Source organism: Halyomorpha halys, unplaced genomic scaffold (assembly GCF_000696795.3).
Source record: "Halyomorpha halys isolate HHAL.00 unplaced genomic scaffold, Hhal_1.1 Scaffold69.1, whole genome shotgun sequence".
Taxonomy (NCBI): Eukaryota; Metazoa; Arthropoda; class Insecta; order Hemiptera; family Pentatomidae; genus Halyomorpha; species Halyomorpha halys.
Window position 1 is genome coordinate 250,137 of NW_027108206.1, and position 27,188 is coordinate 277,324.

At 29.6% G+C, this 27,188-nt stretch overlaps 1 protein-coding gene across 1 annotated transcript in view; it reads left to right on the forward strand.

Annotated features, from left to right (window-relative positions):
* Positions 1-27,188, forward strand: part of fus (fusilli) — a gene marked incomplete in the record, with an annotated part of 152,500 nt that overhangs the window by 100,681 nt on the left and 24,631 nt on the right. The window contains 4 exon segments of the mRNA XM_067046589.1: positions 5,084-5,230; positions 12,420-12,636; positions 25,041-25,130; positions 26,483-26,537. Coding sequence (XP_066902690.1) covers positions 5,084-5,230; positions 12,420-12,636; positions 25,041-25,130; positions 26,483-26,537 — 509 coding nt within the window.

Here is a 27,188-nt window from a genome sequence, read left to right on the forward strand (position 1 = left end):
TTTACTTTGTTCATTTATGTTTACATCACTTAAGTATTTGTATCTTGTGTTACGAGTATCATTAATGTCTAAAATAGGATCTTGGCATTCTTACAAAAACCAGAAGAAATAATAATTCCATTACTGAAGAACAATAATATTAAGGTCTTCGTAACAATAATTAAGTAGCTCCATTCTACAAAACTATGGTAAATTAAACTAAAATATTTTCATCTTCTGTTTTTGACATAACTCTTTTTTGAAATGAACATTATTAGCTTTAAGAAATGAATGAAACCGCCTCAAATACTATAGTTATTTCGAAATAACTCATAGAATTTTTGGAACAAAAGATATAAATTGTTACCAGACGAGTAGGTATAGGAGTAGGGAAAAAAAATTGCCCATTTATGGGGTAAATGGGCAATTTTTTTTCCCTAGAAATATTTCTGATGATTCAAAAAGTTCTTGGAAATATCATTGGTTATGTGATAAAAAGACACAAAAACTTTGATATTTCAGTACAATTAAATTATTTTTAATTTTTTTGGAAATAAAATGGCGTCGTATTGTTCCGTTTTGATATAAGAAATTTGGCGAAAAAAAATAAAAATGGATTGAGTTAATTATTATTGCAATAATTTTCATATTCACTCGAATGATTAAACCTAGAATAACCAGAAAATGAAAATTTGACACCCCCACTCTCGTTTGAGTAGGTTGGTTACCTGCAGGATAATCATCCTGTAAGTCAGAAATGATCTGGCAGAAGATAAAAAAGGAATAGTTAAGGTAATTCGTGAAAGCCATTTATTTCTAGAACAAATTATATTCATTATGAATATATTCCTTATTCCAGTCAAAAGTTGACTCGCTAATTCTTTAAAACGAAAAAAGTTAATAAATAAATATAAGGATCAAATTTTTTGATAATTTGTTCTTCTTAAATTTAATACAAAATGAATATTAGAATTTATAGTACATGGTTTACAGGTAAAAAAAAGGAAGAACGTTTTTTAAAATATATTTTCGAATAAAAGTTAAAATTCGTATTCCGCACAAAGTCGTGTACCGATCCGTTTAGACCTTATGGGATTATGAGTAATTCCTATGCGATGCCCGAATTTGATAAAATCAGATAGAAAGCAAATATAGAGAATTTATTTTATTTTTTTCAATTTTGTATAAGTTCGGCCGTTTGTGGCCGAGCGAGTTACAATGCCAACTTTACCTGGCTCGTTACTGAACCAGTGCCGTTTTAAGCCGGCCCTGGAGGGGAACGTCGCCTTTTATTCTGTTGCGGTCAATGAAAACTTGATCTTCCACCTTGGTTTGAATAGGGTGGTTCCCTTTTGATAACCTCTTCCCTTCCCCCGTGTGTCAGGAACGACCGGGAAGAGGGTCAGGTCATAAAAATAAGAAAAAGAAAAACCATGATTTTTTTTTTTTTTATTTATTGCAATTTAAAACTGTATTTACATAAAAACATATTACGTAAATTTGATGAAAGATCAAAATGGAGTGATACAGGCATGTAGAGAAACTACCCATTGGTAGCACTCTAAAACTATGAATTTAAAAAATAACATTTACGCTGATGACACATGTATACTAACTGTAAACAATGACCCTACTAATGCATCACAAACACTACAGACACACAAAACATCCATTGAAGAATGGTGTCAAAACTGGAGAATCAAAGTTAATCCTGACAAATCCCATCAGATCACCTTTACTCTCCGTCGTAAACTTCTACCCTCCTTTCCTACAGTATCCTTTCTAAATACTCCACTAACGCCTCTTGAACAGATTCGATCCTTAGGAATCCATCTTGACAAGAGACTTACTTGGAATCCACATACAAGACTGAAACGGCAAGAAACTTCTCGTAGATTTCGTTTGCTACAACACCTACTTGACAAACGCTCTAAGCTTCCCATTCACTACAAAAAATTATTGTACATTATGATGATCACACCAATTTGGACACACGCAAAGCTCTGGAGCTCTACCAAACCAATAAATTCTTCCCGTATCCAATCTTTACAATCTAAAATCCTACGTATAATCCTTGATGGTCCTTATTACGTTACAAATAAACTCATCCACAAAGACCTTAACATCCCATTTGTTGCAGATTTGGCCCAAGATATGCGTCTTTTCATTCCAAACTCCTTACCTATCTTAACCCATTATTTTTTAATCTCTCATCCTTAACAATCCCTGATAATCCTCCGAGGCGTTTGAAAAGAATATGGCCACGGGAACTTCTAATTTAAATTAATGCTTGTGGAACCACCCACTAATGGGTGATTCCTTACCAAGATTTTCAAGTGTAAATGAAACATTTTACAGATTTACTTATTGTATTGATTTTTTTGTACAGCTGTAAATTACATTAAATAAATAAATTTTAAAAAAACCTCAATGTAGGCATTTTTAAATTCATGGCTTTCATGATACTCGGATAAAATATATATTTTAAGGGATTTTTTTTTTAATTTCTAAATTCCATATAATAAATCAGCACGATTTTATACTCATAACATATTTTTAACATCAGCGGATGGGTATAATTTTTTTTCACATTATGTATTATTTATATTGCCACACAAATGGCAGATATAAATAAAAAGTTAAACAAAAAAATTAAATCTGGACTTAGTGTCCTTTTACATTCATATAAATTTTATTTTTAAAGGTTTTAAATTGACAAGAATGAGTAAGGATGAGGAAAAGTGATTAATACAAAATTGAGTTGGAAAATTTCATGTTATAAGAGAAAACCAATTAAGATATCAATTTTCTTATCTAGCCCGAACTAGATATCAATCCTTCCATTATAAACTCTCTAACCACCCAAACCCTGGAGTCATTACCGTTGTCAGGACGAGAATCTTTTAAGTTTAGCTATTTAAAGTTTAATACTTATTATTTTATGGTTCAATATATAATAATATTATAATTAGCGTTATAATATTACTCATTAATATTAATAATTAAGGCTATAATTGCGGACTTAATTATATGAGGGAGAAGTCTCACAGTCTTTTAAGTATTTAAGATAAATCCCTCATTATTTCGTCTCTAGCGTCGTCCAAAACATCACTAATAACAAATCTAAGCACAGAATTTTTGAACACCTTGTTAATACGTTGTTGATCGTACATCTTGAGACAGAGAAAAGTGAACTAAACAGCTTAACTACATAATTATGTTTGGACAAATACTAAAAATTTAGAAATCTTCTCAGCAATTTAATAGGTCTAAACCAGCCATGAGATTTTTTTTTTTTTTAGTTCATAGTATGTCGCATAGGTATTAATTTATGGAAAGGGGCTTTAGTTGGTTGGGTAGACTCTGGTATTTAAATTGTGGCAAAGGAATGCTGGGTGAACAATTTAAGAATAGGTACAGGAAGGATTTTTTATTTTAAGATATTATAAAGGAATAAACGTCGGAACCTTTGCATTGAAGAACAGTAAAAAGAGGAATAACTAATAATAACATAAAGAATGAATTTATTCTTTTTTCATATTATATATTAAACATATATATATTTTATATTATATATTAAACTTGAGAAAGACTAAAAATATATTGACATATGAGGATAAACAATAAAATAATATGATAACATATTTTAAAAGAAAATAAACATGAAGGTAATAAAAAAAAAGTGATTGTGAAGTATGTGATAAATAAAGAGAAGTCTATATATTGTTTGTAAAGATTATAATTCACCTTGCCTGGTCCCCATCTTAGCATTTATGTTATAAATTATCAACAAATCATTTATCACTACTACACTCTGAATAAAACAACAATTCATCATAAGAATTTCCAGAATAAAGAGAAAAGACTCATTTATGTTGTCTCTTATTGAAGCTTTCAAACTGAACTATATTCAAAACGAATACTACCTTGCCTTGGACTGAATATACCTTGGTTGGTCGGTAATAACTGCTAAAAACAAAAAAGGAAAAAAGTTCTGGAATACACATTGAGTTTTTCCTGAGAAGTTGCCTTGGTAAAACTATCTCAGTAAATCTATCCAGGCCGATCAGGAAGCTATCTAAAGGATCCATATTATGAGACTACCAAACAGGTGCGCTCAACTAAAATTAGTTTTCCAATCTGGCTCAGTTTTATTCATTCAAAACTAAATGAAAAAGCAAATTGCAAGGTTAAAAATCTGCTCAAGATTGTAGTCCTGCCGGTAATGAAATGCCTGGTTTATAAACTTAAGAGGGTGGTGAGTTCCTTCAAATTCACTTTTCTATTAGGTGGATAGAACTAATACATTAAGTATGTATTATTAGGCCATGAACCAACATCCAGATAAAAATTATGTTTGCTTATTACAACCTCATCGGAAAGGAACATTTGTTACTCTTTCAACTATCAAGTAGTGCTAAAGGACTATGCATAAAAATAAATGTTGGTTAGATTCCTCTATGTAAGTGCACCTTCACAGCACTGACTGCTGAACACACCCTTTAGATATGCACTGTTTTAGCATAGAAGAGATAAAAAAGATGGCATTTCTATACTGACATGAGGACCAAAACATAAAAAAATCCAAAGGATTTCAAGAGATCCTCCTTTTACCTTCATTCTGGTTTTTTTAATAAAAATTCTGTTGTTATTGTTCCTAGGGAGGCCTGAATAAAGTTTTCTTCTTTACCTTGCTTACAAGTTTTTTTAAGATTAAATTCCATTTATCAAATACCTTCAGTTACACAAACTGAACATCAAAGTTTCTTTTTCTTCTTATTATTTATTTATTTATTTTTTTTTTTTTTGAAAAAGTATATAACATAGTCTTAATTTTTGCTTATTAATAATTTAAGGTAATATCATAGTATTATTTATATAATATAAATGCAGATATAATTCTTTTTATATAAATAATATTGAATTTCCCGATTCATATTAGATTATTAAACATGCTTTTAAGTTAAAAAACTAAATCATGTTATATCACTATTTATGAATTTGAGGATCTACTAACAAACATTTTGTATTACATTTTTATTGTAACTATTACCATGTCAAAAACTATTTTTTAAATAGGCTAATTTCAAATTTATTTTTTCAGGTACTAGGCATACAGGAGTATGTGATAAAACCGCTATCAGCAGATATCAATGCCAATTTTCTTTCTGATGAAGTTCAAGTGGAAACGAGGCTTACAGAAGCCGCAATTAGGACTTCTGGAGTTACACTGTCAAAAGCTCTAAGCTTAGTAAGTTTTATTTTATTTGTATAGTTCAGTAAATATAATTTTTTATCATTTTATGAATAATGTATAGTTGTATCATAGAAAATTTTGTATGATGTCCAAAAAATAAATAAATTCATAAACAGAGTTCATTTAAAAATCAATAGAGATAGACAGATGAATGTTTTGGGAAACTTCTCCATCTTTGGAACATTTTTTTTCTCTAACTTTAAATTACACTTTCCCATTTTATCCTCCACTTAGTATTCACATGTCAAGAAAAACAAAAATGTGTATGTACCACCTATAGTTCTGCTTGGTATTTTTTCTGCCCTCTTCTTATGACTATATTGTCTTTAGCATCAAGCTGTATTGAGAAGAAGTTCTGCAATCTTTCTTGTAGTTCCATGGGATTCATTTAAAAAGAGAATCTGTTGGGTCTCCTTTTCCTGATATTAATGACTAAATGCTATATAATGGGGCTTTGTAATGCCATTCTAGTGGAATGGTTGATGGTTTAGACTTAGGCAAAATATATATTAAAGACATAAAAGAGGAGGTCATTAAAATATACCTTAATCTTATCCAAAATCGATTTGTCAAACTATAGTCCTTACTTTCAATTACAGTCAATCTCTCTAGAGTCTGATTATTATCTTCTTACCTTCTAGGTCAAGTGATTATTAGATTATATTTCTATGCCCCACTCTGTTATTATCCTAAATTATATCATCAGCATGATTTTTATTATTTTGGATGGTTTTTAACGGAATCAGTGAGTTACTTATTTAAGAAGACATAATTTTTTTTTATTATTATTCAACTTCAATAATTTAAAAATATCTATTTTCTCTTCTTTACTATATGAACAAAAGAATAATAAACGAAAATTGCATTATTTTCTTTTTGCTGATTTTTACGATAGTTTTGTTTAAAAGTTGCAGGCTTAAACCAGTGATCCTCAGCTTTGAGTGTTAGAAGTAAAAATTATATTTTATTTAAATAATAAAACTGACTAAAGCACTTATAGGCTTTTCTTATTGGAAAAACCGCTCGAAAAATAAAATTACATACTATAACAGTTCAACGTATAGGGATTGGAGGTTTTTGTATTAACACAGTTGTCTGGGCCATAGAATGAAGAAATGTGAAGAATCTGGAAGTTTTTTTTCTGTACTTGTACTTCTGTACTTGCAGTCAACCCTAGATGCAGTTTGCACTCCACCAAACTCTTCCCGTAGTCCTGGAGGTACGCGTACCACATTTCGGGAGTCCCTTTAGTATTGGAAATAAGAATAAAAAATTTAGTCATCATACTTTTTCTTCTGATTAGTGTTCTGAGGTTTTTTAGGATAGGATAAGGCATGTTTCCAGAATCCTTGACAGAAGGGAGCCGCGCGCAAGGTGCAGGTTCGCCGTTAGTACTGATCTTTTTTCCATAAACTACGACATTAATTTTCTTCTGAATGGTCATTAAACCACTCATTTCTAAAGAAAACCTGTCTCGAATTGACAGACTGAACATTTAAACAGTAAAATAGCACAGTCTTCACTTTTTTTCATAAATTTTTTTTTTTATATTGCATGCCATGATTCTAAGATCCGTGCCTTTGACTAACAATAGCCAGTACTTGGTTTTTATTTTCTCAACGGCTCTTGATGTCGCAATTTATGGATATAAAATATAAATTTATGGATCACTGCTAGTAAGATAAGCTCAGATTCCATCGAAGATTGTTTGTTAGTTAGCAGCAGAATGGCATGGTAAAGAGCACTTGTCTGCTAAGAGACACTTTAGTACAACGCTTTGTTAAAACTTGATAACTAATGCCCAGATTGAAAACTTAAGTGTCAGGATTGAATGATCGCATCATAATTTGGATTATGATCAGTTCTTTCAGAATGCAAAGAATGCATGATTAAACATTCCCGATTCAGTTAATGCCGACCTTAGTAGTTTGTAGCGTCCTTCAGAAATGTGCAGCACACATTGCTATCTAAATTTTGCTGGAATAGGAGTATAGGAGTTTCATGAAACATTAACGTGCAGAAATTTGTTTTCAAAACTAGCAAAGAATTCATTGCAGCTTGATTCAACTTTAGTTTATATATTTACTAAAGAGAATGATCGTTCCTTATATCGCAATCTTGACCCAGTGGACTTTAGGGAAACATCATTGAAACGATTCAAAAAAATATCCACTCTCTTAGTTTTCCAGGTGTAACGCCACGATCCGTTTATAAAAAAAACTGGAGCAAAATCGCCTAATTTAGCAAATCTCTTTGGTTGGATTGGAGGTATAACAGCCATTCCATCGAGTAAATAAATTTTCTACCAATCAGAAGAGAGAACTTCCACTTCTTTTTCCGCACTATTGCTTACTTTCAGAAGCTAATAATGATTTTAGAAACTTTCGGTATCGGCCATCATGGTCAAATAATTTTCTAATTTCCAGTAATTTATAAGATAACAGTGTTTGATAAAATTCTAGTAACGAAGCAATCACGAATACCTGTTGCCAGCCTGCTGCAAATCCATTCTGCAATCGAAAGCTTCGTTTGTATCGAAATACTCAGTTTTTGTGAGTATTGACAAGATCTACTGGAATCCGAAACGTTTTTGGAACCTGCCATTGAGAAATATGGTAACATGTATTTTTCCGCCCAATTAGAACCCCTCAAACAGGGATCAGAAGAGAAAACAAATGCACTGCATAGCCGAAGGGACCAAGATATAAATTAATTGATTTACTTATCTACCAGTTAGTTACGTTTCTTTTACAGTAAAAAATTTGTTTTTATTGAATTTTCGGTTGTTTATTTATAGAAACCCTGTGACTTACAGAATGATAGATAGAATTATGGCATGCATTAAAAAAAGTTTTATATTATGAGAAAAGTTGGAACATTCATTTTCCTATCCTCTATAACCCCCTAGACCTCTTCAGACCCCCTAAGCACGAATCATAAGAGAAACCGTGTTGTCTAAATTTTGCATTCTCGAGTCCTCTCCAGTTAAAATATACACAACCACCCCATTACAAATGGTCAGTGTTGCTGGGAATATAAGGCCCAGAAGGCGCCACCCTCCACATGACTGAAGCTGTTCAAGGCTATGGCCAGTCTATTTTCCAGGTAGTCCAAATGAGAGGTTACGTTGCCACAATTTATTGGGTCTCCGCCTCTTCCCCCAATCTCCAAGGAAGTTGTAAAATCAAAAGTTTCTCTACAACTTTGACCGGATTCACCATCTGCTCATAGTCTCTAGTTAAGGAAATTTTTGTAAAATTGACCTTTCTAAATAGAGTTTATAAGCTATTTCGTGTGTAATAGCCTTTTAAAACAAAATTTCTCATGTTAATCTCATATCTGAATTCATAAATCAAAAATAATTAAACTTCGCACTGTCATTGTTAAGAATCAAATTATTTTTTATGAAAAAAATAAGAAAGATAACAACGCGGTATACTCTGTTGTAATAAAATTTCATGAAGTATTTATTTTGTACAGAAATATTTTTATTTTCCCTGCTTATTTGGATTTGAACTTTTCACTTACCTTTTAGGAATGTTAACTCTTTGCAATAATAATTTTGTATTCTATTTCCACTGAAACTTGAAAACCTCAATCGGTAGACATAAATTTATGTAATTAGAAATTACATATATTTATGCAAACCCCTCGTTCAAAATGTGTGAAAATATCACATTAGCTGTTAACCATAATTAATAATTTTTGGCTCGGGAATGATAAACGATAAATTCAGAATTAATAAAAATACTTTTCTTCTTCAGGCCCCTTCGTATACTAACACCTGTGGCATTATTACAAAATATTAAATTTCTTTTTTATAATTAATAATTTATTTCATTATCATCATCATAGTCAATCCCTCTTCTACAGCTGTGCGGTGTGAGGATCCCGCTTATAGAGTCTGGCCCAAATGTCTCTCTCTCTTGAACTAACTCTCTTTTCCTACTCCAATCCATTCCACGCTTCCTGAATGCCTCCCTTACACTGTCTTTCCAGGAGATGCGAGGCCTTCCTCTGGGTCTTTTCCCTTTCGTGTGGGTCTCGTAAGTCTTCCTGGCGCTTCCATCTGGATCCATTCTAAGAAGATGTCCAAATCATCTTAGTTTGTGCTTCTCCAGAATGGTCTCAGCTGGTCTGACGTCGAGATTGGCCCGTATGATGGCGTTCCGTATCCTATCTCAAAAGTAAAAAATAAAATAAAATTGTAATGTGAAAAATATTTTTACCTTGCAAATTTATTATTTTTAATTTTATTCAACTAGGCACGGAGGTTTTATACTTTTTATTATTTTAGCTTTCAATATGTTTTTTTTAACCTTTTACTTCTGGATGTAAGAAACCAAATAAAAGAAGAAAATAGTGAAATCTATTAATTGTAAATGGATTTCTAGGTATAAACAAAAGTGCTCTAAACTAGCTCTGGAGACCGTAATCCATTACGTTTCCTTTCAAAATTTAAGATGCCAATTCCTCTACATCTTCTTATATACCAAATCTTTTTGAATTTTAGTAAGTTTCTTGTGTAAGGTGCTTGTAATACAGTTGGGGTTTGAATCTAAAAATTTTTTTTTTTTACTACGCCAAAGGAGGCATTTCTGCCATTTTTCTTCGTACAGCCCAGTAAAGTTTAGCTCTGCCGATGCAACTCCCGTCTGTAGTCAAGTCCGCCTTTGCCGCACATGCAAATATGTGATCACCAGTCATCTCACCAACTCCACACAGGACGCAGTCCGAAGATTCAGTCACTCCTATTCTCTTCAGGTGGTGCCGCAAATAGTAATGTCCAGTAGCCAACCTGAAGCATGCCACTGACGCCGCTCTTGGTAAAGTCAATGGAGGACCCCTCTTAGGATCTAGCAATGCCGCCCAGTTCTTGCCCCCACATTCTCCTCTACTCCTTTCCTCTGCTCTTTCAGTGATGGCGCTTCGGGCCATTTTTTTCGCCATGTCCATGGTGATAGGGAGAAGCGGCTGGGGTTGGCTAGCCCCTAACCGTGCAAATCGATCCGCCTCCTCATTCCCAGGTATACCGCAATGGGCTGGAATCCACTGCATTACCAATACTTTAAGTATTTCTCTTTTACATTCTATGGATGTCCGGCATGCGAGAATTCTAGCGTTAGTTGAGGGACGTTCAGACGCTATTGTCAGCAGTGCTGCCCTAGAATCCGACAACAGAACTATCTTTTTTGCGCAGGCGTGAGTAATCTTTTCTAGAACTAAAGTAATTGCAGCTACCTCTCCATCAAAATTGGTAGCGTTTGCTCCAGCAGGTGCCAACAGTTGGAACAGGCTACTATAGACACCTGCACCCGCATTTTTATTTGCCTCTGTAGCTGACCCATCGGTGTATATATGGATCCATTCTGGCTCAGGGTAGCGCTCGGCTATAGTGGCCAATGCCACAGTCCTTAGTTCTTCCGCTGGGGTCATGGATTTGTTGATGGGCATCATTAGATCCAGCACTATAGCATATGGACACGTCCAAACGCTTTGTTTAGTCAAGTCAGGCAGAGGCTCTCTTATCTCAAAGTTCAGGCCTAGGCTTGTGATAATGGATTTTGTTGCCTCAATAAATGTTAGCTGCGTTTTTAGTCGCCTAGTATTACCAAGAGTGCTGGCCCAGTAATCACTACCATTCCTAAGCACGCGCTCGTAAAGGATGACGGCATTTATTTTTCGCCTATCTTTTAGAAATCTAAAAATATACGGCGGCCATTTTGAAAAATCTGGCATATTAGGCCTAAACAGCGTCAGGGAGTGGTAAACTTTCAAATATCTTTTGGCAATAGTTTTACTGTTGATTAGAATCCACTGAAAGGGATTAGTTTATAATTACTTCTAGGTTTGACAGTGAGGGTAGAGTAATTGTCCCTAATATATATTGCGATATTGCTTCCGTTGATTCGATTCCTCTGTACATCGTAGGTGGTAGAGCGCGGCTCATACAGAACTTGGGCTCTGTACTAGACACTACATCCCTTGTTGATCTAATTTAATATCCACTTTTTTTGGGGGGGGGGAGTGAGTACGAAAGTTTATGTTACAGGATAACAGATATTATATGATATATATAACTTATGATTAGACTGGCAATATAACTTAAAAATGAAAGGGATTTGGGCAGAGTAACGACACACATCTACTGAATAACTAACTTTATTATCAGACTCCTCTGGTATATATAAGGACTTGTTGTTAATAAACTTAAAGGTACTTAATCCTACTAGTACAAGGTTTCTATTATTATTTACAGGCTAAATATACAGCTAACTTATATATATGTATATATAACACCAGACATAAAGACTTTTTTTGCAACATACAGATGTAAATTCCTGGAACAAGATAAAAAAAATATATATTTGTAATTATTAACTTGTTACAGGATTTTTTGTTATTGATTAAATCTCATTATTTTTGGTCAATTGAAATCTGCCGTTTCCTTTTTTTCATTGATGGGATATTTTTGAGTAAATGACCATAAGATATTGAGGGGGTCAGTGATATAACAAAAATCCAATAATATTGTTTTCACATTTTAATTCCACTGAGAGTCCTTCAACTTAATTATTTTATGAAATAAAAAAAAAATAAAAAAATAAATAAATTAAAAAAAAAGTACTGATGTTTATTTTATTTTCCCAAGTATATAAAGCGGGAAAATAAGATGGAAACATTCTATGTATTCATTAAAAATTTACTGAAAAAAATCATATATCTGGAGTTGCTATAATATGGATCACAAATGTGCTTAAATAAAACTTTAATAGAGGAATGCCTAGAATTAACTGTATAATTAGCAGTGTTAAACCATTAAATACTTGAGATGAGGTTTTTAGTTCAAATATGATCAAAAGTGTAAAATGAGAAAATATTAATAATGGTGTAGTGAGAGGCCAATTAATAAATTAATGTGCTTCATAATTAAATAAAAAAATCAAAGTATTCATTTGAAAAATACTGGTTAGTGTTTTCAAAAATTATTTTTATATTTGATCCATTTTTTAAGAAGAGAACTTGGCCATTTTACTTGTTTATGTCTAACACTTCAATTACCTTCTTTAATTATTGAGGCATATGTTCTTCAACAAAAAATGTTTTAAGGTTATTATTATTATTATGATCATAATTTCATTATATTTTTCTTTGTTTTTGGATTACTAAATTGTTGTTTCAGTTTGAAGGTTATTGCTCTGGGCTAGGTGTTTCGCCTTATTCTCTTACTTTGGTCACTGATGGTCAACTTCCTTTAAGACAATGTCTGCATCCTGAGGCAGCTAACAAAGATATTACGCTACCTTTGTACTACAATCAGTTTGCAGATCTCAGGAAAGAAGTACCATCAATGTATGCTTCTGATTCTGTCTTCACAAACATTGCTGACATACTGACCTGTATCCTTCATTATTTATTTTATTTGTTGATTTATTTATTTTTTTAAATATATAATGTCGTAAAAGTTATTTAGTGATTACAAAGAAATCACTGTTAATCTATAATAGGTAAAATATCATCTATGTGGAAATATTCTGATTTCCTACAACAGTGGGATTTGGGATAAAGCAATTGTATATTATTGTTGTTCTTAACAAGTATTGAACATGATATATGATTTCAAATTCTATACATTACATTAAGTAAAAATCCTTCCATACAATTATCTACTATAAAAAAAGATTCATTTATCAATACAATAGTTTATCTCTGAGAAACATTGATTAAATAGTTACATTTTTATTAATTTTATTTAGAAAAATTATATTTTTTATAAAAGGCTTTGTCTTAGATTAAATAAAAAATTATGTTTAGTCTAAATATAAAAATTATTTGGATTACTACATAATTTCTAGATCATTTATGTTAAAAATGTGGCTTAGAGAAACAGAGTTTTGTAATCCAAGAGAAATGTTTTATGACTCTATTCTTAGAGTCATAAAACATAAAAACTTCTCTATTATGTTCTATGAATCTTTAGGACCAATACTATCAGATTTTTGTTTACACTTGATTGATTTATTTTCCATACTCATATGTATATTTTTCTTGTTTATGAATTTATGTACTGGACCAGTTTAACATTAGAGGAGGCCATTCTGTATCTATGTTTCAAAGAAAGTCCATGCAATACTGAAATATACTATTACCATATTAGGCAGTCCATATGATCTTTATATTAATATTCACCAAAAGTTTATTATAAAAATGATCTATAAAATTCTATTGAGATATTCAAAAATTGTATTTCATTATATTACTCTCTTTATAATAGCTAGATTAGAAACAATACTGATTCCCTCTTATCCCATGAGCTCATTTCGTCTCAGTGAGAGCAGAAGAGTGGGGTTACCTCTGTGAATGGGATATTGAATCCTAGCTCCTAGTATATGCTTGGCCATATTAAAGACAAATTTTCTGTTATGTAAGGCTTAAGATTGACAGATCGTCCTGAGACACACCCAGGCTCCATAAAGTGGGCCCTTACTTCTTCTTTAGGTTTAGAATTAGGAAAAAAACTTGTGGTTGAATATGAATGTTGCCCATATCACCTCCTTATAATATTGTTGGTCAAGAACCAGTAATTCCTTATACCTATAAGTACTAAACTCAGAAGACCCTTCATGGTAGTAGTGATTTTTGTTTGCAGTTTCTGAAAAATTAATACTGTAAACTTTTTTTTTTTATAGCATGCACCTTTCTATTTTTTAATGGTAAGTACTGTATTGTCTATCAAAAGTAAATGCTGTAATGCATGAAATAACTTGGCTTTTTTTTAATTTGATTTTTTATAACTACCATTTTATTGGTTTGTAGTGATTCAATCTAAAATACTATGAAAGTTAAAAAAAAAAGTTTTTGAATGTTAAAATGAAATCAATATGTTTATTTCAATTTGATTTTCTGACATTCTATTGAACTCTTAAACCCTGATGAAGCGCTTTAATGTGGGATAATAGATCAGCTTTCAATTAATAGTTTTTTGATTTTTCTAGACCACCACCCAAAACATCTTCTACTCGATTATCAATACAATCAATTATTAAATATTTAATATCATAAATCATTTTAATTGCTTCAGAATTATAACTTGAAACTTGGAAAAAAGAAAGTCATTTAATTGTTTTTTCCTCTGTGGTAAATGAGAATAGCTCTACTTTGTTTGGAAACAATTCCATACTACACCAGCCATGTTGTAAACACTCAATATATTTTCAATTAGTGTTTAAAGGCATTTGAAAAACCTTCAATATATTTCTCACAGTATCTTACAAGTTCTCGACCAAATATTTGAAAAAATAATATCAATTCCATTTTCTATGGAAATTTATCTGTTCCATTCTTGTTGAATTTATGAAACTTTTGTTATTCATAAATAAAAATACTATATTTATGGAATAAGTCTAAATTGATTCAGGTCTAATTGGTCAGGATTTTAGCAAATTGCTTGTTGATGAAAATTATAAATCATTGTAATATGTATATACATTATTATTCCATAATTATTTATGTCTTAATTCTTTCCAGAATATTATTAATAGAATTATATCATTGTCTATGTGTGAATAGATGTACATAATTCATTCTTAAAAACAACTATTCATTAAAACAGTATACATATGTATGTACATTGTATTCAATAATTAAAATGATAAAGTTATTCACCATATGTATGGCTTTTCCATGTATCTAATTGGTTTTAGTACATAATAACATGTTGCTTGGTAAAAAGAAGCAGTTATTCAGAATTATAAACTGAAATTAAATTCTTACTGTTAAACTTCATACACCTTTACATAATGAGTTAAAAAAAAAATGTTTTATCTATAACTTGTGTATTTAGAGATTAATGGCTTATTCAAAACAACAACCTAATGCTTAAAAGGATAATCCCCTCTCTTGTAAAGAAAGTATTAATAAATAATCTTATATTGAAATAACCTCTTCATTACAAAGTATACAGAATAAGCTATATAGGCGGAATTGTGTGCATATTGGAATATGTGGGGGTTGGATTTAAGATTTCTTTACCCATAGGCCCAAGAATTTTTGCTACCCCTTGTTCATACTATAGGAAGGAGTGAGAAAGGACAGTAAGCCTTTAATTTTACCCAAGAAAATAATTTATCTGATGACAATTTTATCTTGTAATAACATCACTTATGAAAATAACTTGAGAATTAAATTTGTGTATTAAGTAAATTAAATAGTTTAAATAAAGTAAGTTAAATTAGTTTACAGAAATAAGTATTATCTCTTCGATAACTATCAACAAATAAATGCACTAATGGAGTATGTGTAATTGGCTCATTGAAATTAAATATTAAATTTTCCTTCAAATGTAAGAAGTAGACAGTCCATTCATGTAACTTTACAAAAAGGAGATAAAACTACTACAAAAAATTAAGAAACGCTTTTTAAAAAACTCTTATTTGATAGAATAGTTCAATGAATCTCTGCTGATGATGTGTTGGGGTTACTGTAGAGGGAAGGTGAAAAGATAAAAGGATCTAGAATAAGAGGTTTGAAGAAGGCAGTAGTTGAATCTGGAAAATCATGACGGCTCAAATTATTAATATTCCAGGAAATACAGTTGCATTGTTTTAACATGGACCTGATAAACATGCCTAGTTGGAAGAGTTCTAAATGGTTCTAAAAGAATTCTAAAATTCCTCATTCAAACTCGGTTTCACGTGATTCGTCTCATCTCTAATAGCGAAAAATGTACGTCAATTGACAATAATTACACCAATAAAATTATAAAAAGAAAATTGAGTAAGAAATCTTTCTTTGCTCATCATAAACATTTCCTTGGTTATTTAACTTTTTTTTATCGGGCACCCCCCAGGTCTGGGTCGGTTCTAGTGGGTAAACTAGGAAAATCCAGTTCAACGTGTGTGCAATCTAAGTGCTTCTACAACATTCGTGCTCAAATCATTTGATGTTTATATATATTGTACTTATGTATCAAACGGTCTATTTCAAAAACAAGAATGTGAACCAGCAAAAACAGTTAGTTTTAAATATGATGAGAACCAGGCACGAAATGAAATAAAAATGCATAGTAAATCCACTATCAGGCAACGATGGAGAAGCCACCCATCTGACTCCGGAGGTGCCATGCACCACCAACTCACACAACGAGAACAAGCCCTCATTTTTTCGATTACGAACGGGGAACACCCGTTTCAGAGCCCACCTTTTCTGTAAGTTCCATATTGGCTCCAGTCCTCTCTGCGAATGTAGAAGTGAGCTAAATGCCGAGAAAATTCTCCAATTGTGCAAGCTTTTTTTTCGAGCTAAGGAGACCGATGTTGGCCTCCCTAATGAGGTGCAGAGAAAGCTGTATGGAAGACTGGAGGACCTCATGAGAACCACAGATTTCCTCATTTTAATCCCTGACCTGGCCATCTAAGGGAAGGTAGCGGAAGAAGAAAAAGAAGACTATTGGATACGGTATTAAAGAAGCAGAGAAAAACGAGACAAATTTATGTGTGGGTCAAGAAGTGATTTGAGAAGCGTTCAAGCCATGAATATGATGTTAGCTATGCTAGATCAGGAGATTGAAGCTATTCGCGAACCGATAATTGTTTATGATTTTAAGAATTTCTAAGTTATTATTAAGTAATTGTACTCCTGTTTATATTTTGTCTTATTTAGAATGAAATGGACGCATCTAAAATTTTAATAATTTTGCAAAATCTAAGAAATAAACCGCACTTACCGATACTAACTACTACATCTCCATTTATCGATATTAACGATAGAGGTAAAGCCTATCAATGAAAAACTATGGATACTCTAGAAAATTCCTGCCACTATTTACTTTTTCCCAAATAAAGTTAAAGATAAGGATAACTATTCGAACCTTGAATGATTTCCGTTAAACTAACTGAAGAGGACTCTAAAAGTGACATGGGACTGAAATAAACTGAGTTAAAGAGGGGAAGAAAATGTATTACGTTAATTTCCATAAATTTATAACTAAAGGAAAAACAATAAACAGGAATGTAGGTGTATAATATTGTTAAAACTACTTGAGAAAAATGGCGAAAGTGTGATAGATTCTGTATGTTCTTTAAATTCCAAGATAGCGATTCCGTTAATTTAGTTATATTAGGTATTAAAATACAGATTAAAATAGTAAAACTGTGGTTGCATCATTGTATTTCTTCATTGTTATTAGGAAATAGAAAGGAAGCAGTAGCGTACCCTGACCAATTAGGGAAAAGAGCGGATGTTTTTGAGCCCCTAAAAAATATTTTTTTTATTTAAATACAATATTCTCTTATGATTTATTTTTTTTAAAAGTATTTTAATTTGTCTGTAATAGAGGTATCAAACAATTTAAATTAAAATAAAAACTCTACCTTGGAGCCCCTTTAATTATTGTGACCTGTGGCGGAATCTTCGACGCTCCCTGGGAACGTCGCTGAAAATAAGAAATTAGGGTTGAATACTTTTTTTTTTAACTAATATTAAAAATATACATGAGATTAAATTTTCATAATTAATTTATGTACTATCGACAGTCACTAAAACTATCGATATATAGTCGTAAACAATACATCGATACTGCTATCGACATCTATAAAAGCTCGTTTGTTTTTAAAAGATTTGGTGTTTTAAAGTTACAGATGCTATTAAGTATTCGTTTTATTTATTCTCCAACATTATTGCTCATATTTATAATTGCAACTACGCCTGACGCTTAGATAAAAAATATTTGTTACATTAATCATTAAATCTCTCAAACTTTTATTTATGAATTAACTATTCATGCGCATTTGTCTAGGAATGACATAGTTTTCTTTAAAATTAACCAAAAATACTTATACTACTTATTGTATACTTAGTTACAAGTATACTTACATAGCATTGTAGTTATATAGTTACAACTTGTGAAGTATATGGTTCATTTTGGAAATTATTTAGTGATTGTAGTCGATTTTTTAAAGTTTAAAAAAAAAATTTATATGTTTTATAGATAAATTACGAAATAACCCATTAAGGAATATAACAGTTACATTACTTTTGATAGTTCCTTGAGAGGCTGATAAACCTGCATTGTTGACATTCTTATCAATACATACCTTAACAATTCTACTTTACTTTCATTGCAATGCTTCTGTTTCAAATGATGGTTGTAAAACTATGCATGTTTAATCACTACATTTTGTATTATTATGGAGAACTCAATAAAATCAGCAGAATTGATAACTTCAGAAAAAATTGGGAAAGACTTGTATACAACTCAGGAATTTGGTCAATGTTATTGTATGATGTAAATAATTAAAATTAGTAGCTCTTCATGAAATGTAATTATGTCAGATAAAATTTATTTTCAAGAACTAATTCGTCATGTGTTACAATACTGTGAGAAGCATAATATTGGTAAGTATTTGATTATATTTTAATTTAAAATTCATCTGATTCATTGAAATATTAATTTTTTTTTATTAATCTGTTGGAAAAAATATTATTTAAATCATTTTATTACCTAAATATATTAGCTCATTTTTGAAATATCTATGTAGAATATTAGAGTTTAGATATTAGTGAAACTTGTATAGCTGAAAATATTTTGTTTCAAGATTCAATCATTGGGGAATAATCACTGAAAGATCATTGGTTGAAGATAAAAATGTGAACTGTAAGGTCCTGGGAGATAAAGCCAGTTCTTCATAGATAAGCTCTGTGTGTGGAGAATAATCCCTGAGTTTTTTTTAGAAAGCAATTTATCTTAAAAGTGAAATTTAGTGTATATTCAGTTTTAGCTAGTCGCATGTTTCTAAGGTACCATTTCAATTATGTTATATTTCTAATTTAATTATAAGTTCATACATCTTGAGTATTTAAATATCACAATTAATAATACTATGTGTTAAAACTTTTTCGATTTTGTATGATTATATCAGTTATCTTAAATTTATTATATCTGCTAAACAACCCGATATCAATATGGCCTCTTAAATTTCATTATTTATCTGTTATAGGCATGCCAGTATGTTTTGTATTCCCATCCTATACAAATCTATCTCTTGGTAATTCATTCAGTATTTTGTCAGTCTTAAAATATCATAGACTTTTTTCTATTTCGTGGGGGCAATCTATCATTTTCATCTCTGTGAGTACCCAAGCCTACATATTCATCATGTTTTATGAAAGCATTAATTTCTTGATTGTTCCTTATAAGCCAAGTTTCATTTATGCATACTAGTCTAAAAATTCTTCTCAGAATATGTCTTTAAAATATTCACAAGTTTTTAACCACAACTGCCCTAATGGATTTTATATTAATTTTGACCATAGTTTGTACCCCAGCAATTGTATGTGCTAAAGCATACTCTTCCTCATTATAAAACTCTTAATTTTGTTGTCTATATTCATATCTAAATGAATTTAATATTAATCTGTTTTACTAGTTTTTGCATTGAATTTTGAGGACATTATCCTGCTTAACTCAGATACTGGTATTTTTTTCTCTTTTAAACTTTTTCGTATTACAGTTTTGAATTTTAATTAATCTTAGGCTATATTCTCTAGTAGTGCTGATTTAATTTATTTAAGAATTTTATAGTGCAGAATGTAGTTTATTCTCCATATATACTTGGAATAGATATTGATTATTTCTTAGGTGATGTCAAATTTATCTACTTAGAGAAGTCAATTTTATTTGTTACGATAACAATTGTCAGTTTCTTCAGGCAAAAAATAAACTAGATTTTAGTATTGGATGTTTTGTTTTTATAACTGCAAGTATATCTAAAATTTTGAAAATTATGTCTTTTGGATATCGGCTTTACCTATAGCCTTGTCTATTATTTAGAAGGATCAGTTCTGTTTTTCTTTTATTTATTCTTCTTATTAAAACTCATATTTTAATTTTTATTTTGATGACATCGGTGGTGTACGGTTTCTTTACTATTATTATTGTAATTGTCAAAAACAATGTTTATTGCTAAACAAACATAGATTTAAGTATATAGGAAATGGTAGACATTAAATAGATAGAATGTTTTAATGGTGACGTGTCTAATTTTTCGTTTATGCTTCTCTTACTACATTTAATTGATGATTAACTCTGGCACTAATAATTTAAAAAAAAAACCTCTCTGAATTAATAAGTGATTTGCCTTAACTGCATCTAATCTCTGCTTAATCAATATTTTTGTGGACTTAGACTACCTTTCTTTATCATCACTGAGTGACTCGGAAAACTGTTAACCTTTATTATATATAATCTATGCCAGATAAAACCTTATCAGTATATCTAAGGCTTTTGCTAGTGATACCTATAAGATTTTGTGGGTTGCCATTGTTACTTTTTGCCAGGCTTAATATAATTATTTTGTAACCTCTCTACTATTTTCAATATGTAGAATATTTGTATCACATTTATTTGTGAATGGGCAAGTATCAGTACTAATTTTGTGAATCATGATATTGGCTTTATTGGATCTTTTGGCTCATTTTTTTTTCTTTAGATTTTCTTCTTTATATGTATATATAAAGTCCATAAATATGTTTAATATAAACTTATAATTTTTGCGTATTTGGAATTTCTTAGCATTATTTCTTAACTGAAGTATAGTTGAAGTTTATGTTTTGTTTAGTTCCTTTTATTACTTCTATCTAAGTTACATGAGTCTACTAAGCCTCTCCCAAATGTCTGCAGCTTAAGTGTTGACTAAATGACCCAAAAAAAAAAAGTCTAAATAGTTCCTCATATAATAATGTTAAATAAAATAAAGTTAATAATCAAATTCTGTGCCTAGTTGCATTATTTTTTAAATTACCATTTCAATATCATGTATTGGTGAAAGAACTAGCACAAATGTAATTGGATCCTTCTTGTGCTGCTGTTAGACTGATTGATATCTGACTCTGAATTAACATTTAATGACCCTGTTGTATACAATAGGAGCAATTTTTACTTAGGCTTCATTGTAGACCATCTAAATGTGTTAATATTACTTTTATTCAATTAGTTTTATATTATTGAATCGTTCTTTGACAGGTTTCATACGTTCATTTAAACCTGAAATGAGAGCAAGGTTAGTTAAGAAATGAATCAGGCTCTTTGATTTTAGCGCTGATCACACTTTCTCCAAATGATAACGTGAGGTTGTGAGATAGCTCTACCAGCACACATATCTTTCATTTATTGTTTTGGTTCAAATTTTTTTCAATTTTATTACCAGGTGGTATTTTTTTATGTATTACAAGGGTGTACTAATTGTCTGAAGTTTACCGGTTCACAGATGTTAAAGTATTTTATGAAACTTTTTTTGCAATCAGAGTAGACGTAATAATACATTTTCTTACTTCCTTGACCATACCCTTCAGTTTTATTGTTTTTTTCTTTGAACTACTTTAAAACTTTTTTGAATTATTTTTCTGTGACCCATATCCTAGGTCCAATATAGTAAATATATTTTATTAAAACAGGTTTAGGTTTGTAGGGTATATTCTAAGAAGATGACAACTTGATTAATATTTTTATCACAATTCAGCATAAATTAAAAGTTGATGGAACAAATGTGCTTGTCTTGTTTCTTTTAATTTATTATTTTTATGCATTATTTATTAATTATTAGTTAGTAACATTTATTTATTAAATTTTTCACTTAAATTGAGGGTGTAATATTTTGTGTTTACATTACTTCGTGCAATGAAACTAATAACAGAATATTAAAACATTATTAAACTAACATCCCCAGTTAATCATTATTTATTTGGTTTTGTTCTTGTAATGTCAAGCCAGTCAAAAATATTGTGTTAAATACTAAGAATAGTATTCTGGTTAAACGTTTATCATAAATTATATTTATTAATATCAATATTATGAATATTTATTTCCTTGAATTTTTGTATAATCTTCTTTAACTTGTTTTAGATTCATAAATCATAACTTTAAAGTAATTTTTTTGCTTGATTTCCCAGTGTATAATTTTAGAATTAAAATAATGAAATGTTACTAATTTTATTTAAATTATTGTCCTTTTAGTGTGGAATGATTCTTTCTTGGTTATCAATATTGATGATATTATTCTCGTAATGCTAACACTGATTACCCTCATGGTATCATTCATTATCAGTTTTGAGGTCACCAATCTTTGACCGCTAACTTATTACATGAATTAGCAATGAGTGATGTATTTATATCCTTGAAACTTTAAACTTAGTAAATATATTGCTGATTAAATTACTATGAAGACTTTAATTACCTTATTTTGCTTATAAGTCTTATGCATAAAAGTGCATACAAGTTTTATTATACAATTTAGTTATGAGATTAGCTTGTGACATTGTCTAGCAATTAGAAAATATATTCCAAATTGAGTTTCTAATATAATATTTCGGAAAAATAAATTTAACTTAGCTTTAATTGATTAATAACTATAGCACATGTAATTTTTTAAAAATCATAACTGTTTATATACAACACAATTTCTTGAATTTATATTCATAATTTATTAATTACATGAGTCCCATTTTATCAAGTGCTATACTTCATTATTTTCGCATTAGAGAAAGAATTCATTCTAAAAAATTTGGAGGGGTGTATGTATCACACAACTTTCACCCTGGAAGAGAAAATATTAAATAAACAATTTTTTCTCAGTTGCTGTAAATATTTCTAATCGAGGGTTTATTGAGGTGTGATTAACGAATATCAACTTTTTTCCTGCCATGAATACAACAGCTTAACAAAATATTACAAAGCCGTGTATATATGATTGCGATTGGGAGAGTCTGAACACATTTTTCCTTATTTTCCAGTTTCTGAACTGGTGTATTTATGTCTCCGTTTTTTTCTCATTTAATTAATTATAAAATTCTTTCATAGTCTATATTTATTCATTTTTATTACTGTTTGCAATGCTAAGTGGTTAATTATTTCACATAAACAAATTAAAAGGTACTTTGCATCAAGGTTTTTTGAAAATTCAGGATTTGAGCCTTGTTGAAAATTTCAATGAGGATAAGATCTAGCTGATATTAAAGATATTTTCACAAATAATTTTTAATACCTCAAATATCTCCTTTATGATGAGAAGTTTTATTTATTTTTTTTATTACAAGATATTTTATATTTAACATTTTTATTTATTTTTCTGATGATGTTAAAGATCATTTGTTGTTTATTGTTCATTGATATACCAAGTTTTATCAAAGCCGTTAGTGTCGTTTCTTTTTTAGAAAATTAAACAAATATAAAAAATCAATTCTATAAAGTGGCACTTCCAGCAAGTCGATCAACAAAAAAGTTTATATAATATCTGTAGCATATACTCTTTTAAATATGTAATTTGTAATTAGCCTGGCTTCTTCAGTGTTTTTTTAATTTTTTCAGTTAAGTTATTCTTTTCTCCTACTTTAACAATTTCTTTGTATGGGTTCATATATTGTAGTTTCCTAGAAATTGGGAAAGAGTTTTAACTTCATGAAGGCCCTGACTCAGGATCACAATGCTTGGTCTGAGTGATTTCCATGCCGAGAGGCATGGAGGGGGGAAGATAAAAAAGGAGATTCAAGTAGTGATTGATTTATTTTGCTGAAAATTTTAATTAGTTTTCCTATAGATGGTTATCTCCTTTAAAAAAAGGAATTTGTGTATAATAAGACGTTATGGCAGAAAAACATTTCCATCCTTTTTTGTAGTAGTTGAAAGATGAGCTATCTTCCTTTCACATCCAGCATTACTCTAATTGTAAAAATGTTTGGAGAGAAAATAATTGACAAAATATGGTAATATGTATCAAAATATTAGTTAAGTGAAATTGTTGTGTGGCTGTAGATATTGGATCATACAAGGTTTACATATTGTATCTAGAATTGAAGGTCAAACAAATCTGATTGATATCAGGGTGTGGAATCATCACTGATTTAAATAGAATCCTTGCTCTAATTATTGAGAAAAGGAGATTTAATATGTTTTTAAATGTTTATGCTATTATTCTTCTATGGCCTATAAAATAAAAAAAGTATACTTAAATTGAAATTTCACTATTCAGTGATTTTGTGATGTAGGTATTCACCAATTTAATTAAAGTTGGTTTGAGGTTATACTTCCACTTAGGTCTTAAGATGTCATAAAAACATTTTTTTTTTCATTATTTGTTGTCACTGGAACTCATACTGAGATAGATTTCATTTTTTTTCCCCCCATTTTGGTCAGATTTTATAATTTTTTTAAAATTTTATTTCTTAGCTCTAGGGTGGCTTTTACGACCTCCACTTTCTGTGTTTTTACTTCTTAGATTTATATAGATTATAATATAGATTCTATTATTTTGTTGTAATATTTTTCATATAATTTTCATTATGATTTATGTATTTTTTAGGTTGTAAATTTCAGTGATTTCATCTTTTGTATATGTAAATCAATTTTTTGTTTAGTAATTAATACATCAAAACTATTTTATTTCTCATTAATATTGCATCAAATCTATTAATTTATAAATTTTAAGTCAATTTCCTTATTTTTGTGTTCCGATAATTGACATAGATGGCAATTAAAAGATTAATAGTAATGAAAATTATTCCCATGTGTTTTTTAAAAATTAAACCGTTTAAATTTTACAGTCATGTACAGGAATATGGTAAATGAGAATAGATAGATAAGTTAAAACCAAGAGCTATATTTGCAATAATTTTGAGAAAACTTTATAAATGATCAAAAAGTAAATAATTTAAGTATGTTCCCTAAATATGTGATTGTTAAGTTCTAACATTATTTTAATTAAATTGTGCTCATTAATATATTACATTGAATATTCCTTAACATGATTAATAGTTCTAGACATCCCAAATTCAGAGGATACTAGCTTCTTTTCAAAGGAGTTAAGGGACATGGTCAATATTATTCAAAGGGTTATATCAGATGGTTAGTATTTATATTTGCTCTGTATATCATGTGAATATTACATAGAATGATAATAGTGTTGAAGTATATCTTTAAGTTCTAAACATGAGAATAATAGATGGTTTTCATTTTTAAATTTAAATTAATTTAAAATTTACCATGTTTTGTTATTAATTCAAGACTTTGTTTTAATGATTATTCTTAAAATTTTAATTATAATTTAATTTAGGATTTTATGGTGAATAATTATTAATGATGACCTCAGATATATATATATATATATATATATATATATAGTTTTTTGTTAGGAAGGGGATTTATTAACAAAGCTTTTAAGTGTACATATTCTTTTTGTAATGTGTCACAACAAATTATTAATTTATAACCTTTATAATTTATAGATTCAGTATTTTTTGTTGATTTTTAAGTTATTTAATGTGGTGATAAAACTGGTAGTTTGTTAAAAGTGGTGTCGTCACTGCATTTAATGCAATGTATCAGTTGAGCTCGGCACAAAATTTGCTGATGTTACACTTTTGTCTCAAGAGTCCTCATTTGATTGCAGTTCATTCGTTTATTTTTCTAGTTTGTAACAATCTTGTTAAGAGAGTACTTATAAGTTTATTTTTAAACTTACAACTGTTGAACTAAGGTATTTACATTGCTTTTATGAATTTTATCTAAGTTTTCTAATGCTATTCGTCCTTTTGATTGTTCTTCATTAAATAGGTATCAGAATTATGGCTTTTTCATTCTTTTTAATTCTTTCTTTTAATGAATTTACAATTTTATGCACTTATATATTTAATTTTCTTAAATAAGTAGCTTGTAGAATCATTTATTTATGATTACTTAAGTTTCATTAGTCCTTTTTTAATTGCTTACTTTTGATTGAAAAAATAATGGATATAAGTCTAATATATTTCAGTTATGGTGGAACCTTAATATGGATTCAATAACTACAATAAGCTATGTTTTTTAAAATGTTTATCAATTTATTTCATCCCTGAATTACAACTTTACAGTTAATAACCATTAACACCTCATTTTGTTTAAAAAAATTACAAATTATTGTTTTCTTCTGTTAAAGTGTTCTAAAATTATTCAGTAAGTATATAAAGTATTATTTAGGAGTGTATCAAAAATTATTTTGACTTATATTTTCTCCTATTATTTAAAAAAGAGGCTCCCTTGTCAAATCTGTAGAACTTATTCAGTTACCTTTGTGTTTAACTTCATTAAAATAACAAAGTATATTCTTGTATTTGACTACCAGTAAATAATATTAATCAGTGCATCTATTTTTTTTTCTTTTAATATTTGGTAAGAATATTTTTAATTGTCTAATATTAATGAAATTTCATTGATTTTAGGCCATAAGTTCACTGCTAACGAATCTATCCAGCTGTATCTTGAACCTGGAATCTGGTGAGTTGTTTTATTAAATTTTTAATTTATAGTTCTGCATTTAGTAGAGAAGTATATAAAAATATTTTATTTATTAGTAAAAACTCTTAAAAACATTAAATATTCCCTTTAATTTAATCAGATTTATTCCTTTGTCTAAACAATGGTATCTGGCTACTTTATCATTACCTAGTTTAATGTTATTATATCTTAACACTTTAAAATTAGTTCTCATCAATAATTCTTTCCAACTGAAAGCATTATATAGCAAGAGTTACTGTGTGTTTTAACTTAAGTTTTCAATAAATAATTTTTTATCAGAATTGGTTAAAATAAAATGTTCTTTTAAAACTAATGTTTTATCAAAAATAGGTTAGAATAACCTTTTCTTTTAAAACTAATTTTAAATCAACAATGGTTTAAAATATTTTATATCATTAGTAATTTTTGTTTAAAATAATTACTTTACTATTGAGTATAAAATTCATCACATATGTACTTACATATTGCTCCTATGGAACCCGTGACACATTATCACATACACCATTTATTTATTAGTGTGCTCTGTACAATTTATTTAAAATATTAATTAACCGTTTACTGGGTCTTACAATTTTCAATCCTTGAATACATTTCCAAATTTGATTACTGTTTCTTTCTGTTGAAGGCAAT